The sequence below is a fragment of the Hippoglossus hippoglossus genome, chromosome 1 (assembly GCF_009819705.1).
Source record: "Hippoglossus hippoglossus isolate fHipHip1 chromosome 1, fHipHip1.pri, whole genome shotgun sequence".
Taxonomy (NCBI): domain Eukaryota; kingdom Metazoa; phylum Chordata; class Actinopteri; order Pleuronectiformes; family Pleuronectidae; genus Hippoglossus; species Hippoglossus hippoglossus.
In genome coordinates, this window is record NC_047151.1 from 26,043,405 (window position 1) to 26,050,421 (window position 7,017).

The following is a 7,017-nucleotide window of genomic DNA, read 5'->3' on the forward strand; positions in this document are numbered from 1 at the left end:
GTGTGTGTGTGTGTGTGTGTGTGTGTGTGTGTGTGTGTGTGTGTGTGTGTGTGTGTGTGTGTGTGTGTGTGTGTGTGTGTATGCGTGTGTTAATATGTATGACGCTGAGCCGATTATTCATCAGAGAAACACGTCTTTTCATGTAAACATAATAGTTTACTCATAGATTTAAACAAAGCTCTGATTCGTGGCCACTGATCTTCCCACACACGACATTTCTTGGCGTTGGGCCTCGGCTGAACTGGGATCTGATGTGTAACCTCCCACTGGTAACATTTCATTTTATGGGTCTCACTTTAGCTCAGCTTCCTCTCATTCCCTCCGGCCACCACACGTCACAGTTATGACCAAAGGACCATGACTCAACTCCTGATAGGTTTTTAAATCCCTGGAACTGCTCATAAAAGCCAAACCACCATTTTTACTGCTGCTGCTAATGAGCAATACCAAAACCTGATTTGTTGAAGTACGTCTGTCACTACATTTATTATATTGTAGTATATATATACAAATAATGTATATATTTGTATTGTAATTATATTTATAAATGTGTATACATCTGTTAATTTTAGGCACCAAATTTCACACACTTATAGATATAAATTCTCTAAACTTGCCAAATTATTTTGTCATCAAGATCCATGAATGATTCTCTTGCAACATTAAATGAAAAACAATCCTGGATCCACCACCTGATCCAGATCCGGTCCTGACACACACCACATCTGTCCAGTGGTTTCTGTGTATTCTTCCCTTCAAACAAACAAACCAACCAGTAAACACACAACGACACAGTAATGAAGACGTAACTCCTTGTAGGAGCTAATTATAAAATCAGTGTGTCGATCTTTCAGAGATTTCTTCCCTCTCAGTTTTTTAATGATGATGAATCTCTGCTCCGTCTCTGTTGATCTCTGTCACCGCTTGTTAGCAGAGTCACATGGGGTCCTCTCCCCCCCCTCCCCCACAATCTGCTTCCTCTGCTGTTGAATTATAGATACACAGTAATTACCTCTATCCAGACGTTATGGAAAATCCTGGTTTGACCCTGCTCTCTGTCGCACGTCGGCACCAACACGACAACTCACATGTTGAATTTACAGCAAAACTTCCCCCCCGTTCATCGTCTTTCTCCATTTTGTCCCACGTGCTCTGCTGCAGAGACGCTGGTGTCTCAACCCTCCTCGTGACTACAGATGAATTGAATTCTCTCTGCAGTGCATCGCTCCATCGCTGATAGCTCTTCTCCACTCGAGCAAGCCGAACACATCCTCCACATCCCACTCTGCGATTTCACCGTCGATCAGTCCTTCACCTTGAACTGGCTCAGAACCTGTTCCCCCACTTTCTTCATCATTAAGTGAGGCAGCTTGTTGATGTTTTTATTGAACACTTGGCCTCATCTCATATTTAACCACACTGTGGTTATACAACATTTTCCCCTCACGGTGAAAACTTTCCTCCAGGTATTTATACCACCACCTCCTCCACCTCTCTTTTATCCCTCTCTCTCCACCTGTTGGCATCTTATTCACTCCACCTTGTGTGAAAAACAAATCCATCTCCTTCTCTCCTCGTGTTTTGACACTTTTATTTCAGCTACCTACCGGCCCTCTGGCACTTTTCTCTGCCAGCGTCTCACCTGGGTATTTAATGTTCCCTCTCTCTCTCAGCTCTCAGTGTATTTTTGAGATCCAAGGCGAGTGCACACAGTGGCATGCAGGAGCCCCGCTCATTTATATGATGAACGCCACCAAGAGCATGTATATATAAGTATTTGAATACAAAAAAAACGAAACAGCATATTGTTGAGCATAGAGAAATAAAATACATACTTGAACTATACATGTGCACAGTTCAGTAAACTGATAGTGGAGTTATCATTATGTGCAATCATACAAACCAACACTAATAAAATACACGATTAAACATTAAAATGAAGCACACATTTATTCCAGGAGCTATTCCGTTCCTTCATTTTGAAATCTTCTGTTCTCCTCTACATCATGAACATCATTTATATTTTAGACTAGCGATGATTATAATTGATTTTATTCTTTCATAAAAGTGTTTCAATCCAACAAGATGAATTAGAAACCAATAATATAAGGGTTAGGGTTAGTATTTAGAATCACAAAAAACTCTTAAAGGTAGATAATTGTAATAAATAATTCTATAGCCTACTGCATATAAATGGGACTTTATGAGCAGTTTATATGGACTTACAGTTAACTGCTTTTGGACAAGGTAAGATAAGATGAGATACTATTGAAAACTATTTCAATGTAATACAATATGTATTGTGGGGTGAAGTAACCCTTAAAGAAATTGTCGCCATGCCCGTTCAGAGGCTCCATAGTCGTTAATAGTTACAGTTAATCTGAGCAAAACACTCCTGAGAAAAGGAGGCAGATCTGAACTTGTGATCGAGACAAGGAGCGACAGACAGAATAAAGGAGAGAAAACTAATCATGGGATCTGTCTGTGATCTGTCTGTGATCTGTTTGTCTGCCTCTCCAGGGATTGATTGACAATCCTCTCTAATCCCGAGGACAGTCGTTGTTTCAGACACCAAATGAATCCAGATGTTCATGAGCTGGTGTTTCAGGCTCTAAAAGCACAACCCAGGTTTATGTAACTGTCACACACTGAGAGAATCTGGGACTATCTCACTTTCACAGCTTTGTGGGGTTTTATTTGTGTGTCTGTGTGTGTAGACGATTCTGGGTCAGGACTCTCCACCTGGGGATTCCACCCAGATGCTTCCAGCTGAATGTGGGACAGAGAGAGGATGGAAACACAGTCTGTTCCACAGTCGCGTTATTTCAGTACAAATAGTTAGAACAAAAAAATGATAGAAAGTAACAGACAAATAAAAATAGAGGAAACCATAAGTTCATATAACATAACATGGTATTATGATAATTATGATGATTGAATGAAATTAATATATATATTAATTTTATATGTAAGCAGATTGCAGTGTTAACAATGTGAAACAGATAATTAATGACATTATAATAACATAACATTAGTTAAATGTTGCTCCACCCTGCAATACTATGAGATGAGATGAGATAAGATGAGGTAGACAACAATTAAATAAAACAGAAAAAATAAAATAAAATAAGAATACGGACAATATCTACATAATATACACCTTGATAGTATTTGTAGAGAAATGTGCCATTGTAGTGTAAATATGATGTTAAATTATATTACATGAATACTCTGAAATGATGGATCGTGATTGTGATGGCTCCACAATTCATGTCTTTTCTGTTCCCTTCATCTCTATCAGATATGTATGTATACAGCGGGTAAAATAAATATTGAACATGTCACCATTTTTCTCAGTAAATATATTTCTAAAGATGCTATTGACATGACATTTTCACCAGATGTCGGTAACAACCCAAGTCATCCATACATACAAAGAAAACCAAACAAATAAGTTCAGAAATTGAGTTATGTGTAATGAAATGGAATGACACAGGGAACTTTAAACAGTGTGGCATCAACGGCAACCGCCTACAAACAGTATTTGATCAAAGGCAGCTGCTTTTGAACAGTGTAACATCAAAGGCAGCTGCTTCTGAACCGTGTAACATCAAAGGCAGCTGCTTCTGAACAGTGTGGCATCTACGGCAGCTGCCTCACATAGCAGCGGTTTCTGTTGACACCGGAAGTGCCTCTGCGAACTACCGCTGCCACATCTGATCTTGCCCTTACTGTCGTAAGTAGCTCTGCGTCCATACCCACTCTCACTAACACCGACACACATTCAGTAGCAGCTAGTCGGTGGATTCACGGGTTAAAATGTGTTTAAAATGTTGAAGAAACCATCGACCGGTATCTGTTTGCTATCGGGCTAGCTGGGTTAGCTAGCTCATAGAACCTGTGAAGCTAGTGACGGTTACTAACGTGATGGAGCCCGGCTGAGTTTAAAGAGGGTTCGGGTCTAACTAACATGTCCGTTATCTGTGTGTGGTTTAGATAAGAGGGGTTTGTTTTCTGAGGGAATCTGCGGTGAGATGCTTGTGTTAGCGTCTCACCGCAGTTAGCCGTTACTTAGTAACGGCTAAGTGTTGTCAGCTAACTTAGCCTCAGCTGCAGATGTGTACTTAGGAAATAAGTCCCCCTACAACAGCTGGTTCGTGTGTGTGGTTAACGTGTGTGTGGTTAACGTGCGTGTGGTTAACGTGTGTGTGGTTAACGTGCGTGTGGTTAACGTGTGAACTGTGTGTTTGCAGGGGTCGGGATGGCTGCGACAGGCGAGGGGAAGAAAGAAGAGGACTACAAGAGACTGCACAGCTTCCCTCTCATCAGGGTAGGAAGTGGGACACAGGACACAACATGGGAGCAGCTCATTCTGCAAACACAGTGTCAGAAGGACATTTCCATTGTTTAAGTGTCTCTCCTCAGGCCTCAGGTTTCAGTGCTGCACATCAATTGTGACAGACTCTACAAATACACCACAGGAAATTCCTTGCATGTGTAAATCAGCTTGGCAATAAAACCCGATTCTACGGTGGTCGAGAGAGCTCAACGCACTGCAAGTTAAGGAAACAGATTCATCCATTTGATGACACGTGCGCTTTGCAGTGTCGTCTTTGCAGCGTGTGTTTGTATTTGCATGTGTTGTGACTTCTTTGCAGCGCACATGTGGTCGAATTGATGAAGTGGTTTTCTTAACTTGCAGTGCGTTGATCTCTCTCAACCACCGTAGAATCGGGTTTTATTGCCAATAAGATTGTTCTAAGGGTGCATTTGTCTAAAATTACCCAGAGACACAAACTAGTACCTTGTGTGTAGACTCTTCAGTCACCAAACATACAAGCTAACATGCAGATGCAGCCACGACTTTCTGACGCTTCAATCCATCAAGCTACAGATATTGTACAGTGGCCTCAACACACTACAATTTAAGAAAACTTGCAAATGGAGAAAACATCTTCGTCAATATGACAACACAACCGAATCCCCACAACACAACAGAAGTTATTTCCAGGGGGTCACTAAGAAGTGATGAACAAGGCTGAGTCACTAAACTTGCCAATTCTAGTAATCTGACAAAATATCCATAATTAATTGACAAATAAGATGATATCATGTTGGCATTATAACATCTTAACTCTGTCTTTTTCAGTTCATGTATCATCTTCATTGGGGAGTTTTTAATCTGAAAAAGCTCAGATTGAGGAAGCATCATTTTTAATGATGTGATGAAAACTCTCATGTCCACTAGTGTTGGTCTCTGAGCCACTGAGCCACATTGCCCCTTTATTAATACATCATAAGTACATCAAACATCTAAGCTCCTACAAAAAGTGTGGGCACCTACTGTACATGCATGTTAACGGACTGGATCCCCTGAAACGCGTTCATAGTCATGGTTGTTCATATGAAAGATGGATGTTAGTCATGTGTTATATAAAAGAAAGATGACAAGAGACCACAGAACCATCTGTGACTTGTGTTGGCAGCATTCAGAAAAACACATTTAGCTTTAAACTTGTATTTTTAGTTTTGTAAACGTTATGTTATAAACATCTTAAGTCAGCAGATTTGTTGAATGCTCGTTGGCCCATAGTACATGTGATAGAATATAGAGATTCATAAAGGGACAATATATTTAGAACTAAATGTAGACCCTTACAAAATGTGTGGTTCTCAGCACACGGACATGCCAGAAGAAATGAGGGTGGAGACCATGGAGCTTTGTGTTACAGCCTGTGAAAAGTTTGCCACCAACAATGAGGTGAGTGTGTATTGTGTATTGTGTGTCTGATGCTTATCTGGCAGCATTGTCAGAAGTGATTGTTGCTGCCATGACTTTTCTTTGGTAACGGGCTCTGAAAGGATATTAAGACACACTCTTAACTCTCTGGCTTGATTCACCACAACTTCCTCTTTGTGACATCTCTTCCAGAGTGCAGCGAAGATGATCAAGGAGTCAATGGACAAGAAATTCGGCAGCTCGTGGCATGTAGTGATCGGCGAAGGCTTCGGCTTCGAGGTCACTCACGAGGTGAAGAACCTGCTCTACATGTTCTTCGGAGGGAGCCTGGCCGTGTGCGTGTGGAAGTGCTCGTAGCACCTCCTCCCTCTCGCTCTCCCTCCCCCCCCCCCCCCCTCCCTGTGCCGTGGCTTACTGGGCTAGGAATAAACACCAGCTACCAACCAGATGCTGGTTAACATTTGTGTTGTGGCAGGTCAGTTTGTCCACACTACCAGCCACTCTGGCAGATAATAAACCACCACTTCAAGATCTCGCCCAGTTTGTTGGCAGGGAAAATACTTGAAAGGGAATTTCTGAGAGCAGCAGTCACTTTGGCATTAACACAGCTTCCTGCCTTGTCTGTCACTTTTCTTTATTTTTCTTTCCGTGGTTCTAAACATTTGTGTGTGTGTGTGCAAGTTCAACTTTTACAAACACTACAGCCAGGGTCTCCAAAGTCCTTTATCCTCATTCCTCTTCAGGGAGCGTGTGTGTGTGTGAGTGAGTTTATATGTTGGTGTGTGCTGGACACACACAGTTTTTTGAAGTAACACTTCATGTTCACCTCCCTCAGCAGTTTTGTGCAACAGTAAACTGTCCGTTTGCACTCGTCTCTCTCTCTCTCTCTCTCTCTCTCTCTCTCTCTCTCTCTCTCTCTCTCTCTGTCTCTGTCTCTCTCTCTCTCTCAAGCCGTGCAAATCTTTTAATAAAATTCTTAATATTTTTTATGTGTACATAGTTTGATGCGACTTGAAAAACTTCTTTTTAAAGACCAGTGGCATCTTCTTACAACTGAAAGGCTCCGAGCCGAACCACACGAAACACGATCCACCTTTTCTCCCTGTAAAGCTGTTTGTAATAATCCCGAACAATATCACCGCCGCGCCGAGTGATACAAGCAATGTGATTGTTTTCATGGTGATGCCAGTGTGTTAATGATCCAGCACAACGGACCATTATGTGTGAACTGACCTGATTGTACAATAAACTCTGAAATGTGATGAAATAGGAACTTA

The 7,017-nt window shown here is 41.5% G+C and overlaps 1 protein-coding gene across 2 annotated transcripts; it reads left to right on the forward strand.

Annotated features, from left to right (window-relative positions):
* The first annotated feature begins 3,650 nt into the window (after window positions 1-3,650).
* Window positions 3,651-7,017, forward strand: LOC117762116 (dynein light chain 4, axonemal). Of its 2 annotated transcripts, none has more exons than XM_034586586.1 (4): window positions 3,651-3,736; window positions 4,254-4,330; window positions 5,678-5,761; window positions 5,933-7,017. In XM_034586586.1, the coding sequence occupies exons 2-4, from the start codon at window positions 4,262-4,264 to the stop codon at window positions 6,095-6,097; spliced, it is 318 nt and encodes a 105-aa protein (XP_034442477.1). In that variant the 5' UTR covers window positions 3,651-3,736; window positions 4,254-4,261; the 3' UTR covers window positions 6,098-7,017. The 2 variants fall into 2 exon arrangements, with proteins under 2 accessions (XP_034442477.1, XP_034442487.1); XM_034586596.1 differs by lacking the exon at window positions 3,651-3,736 and adding an exon at window positions 3,759-3,953.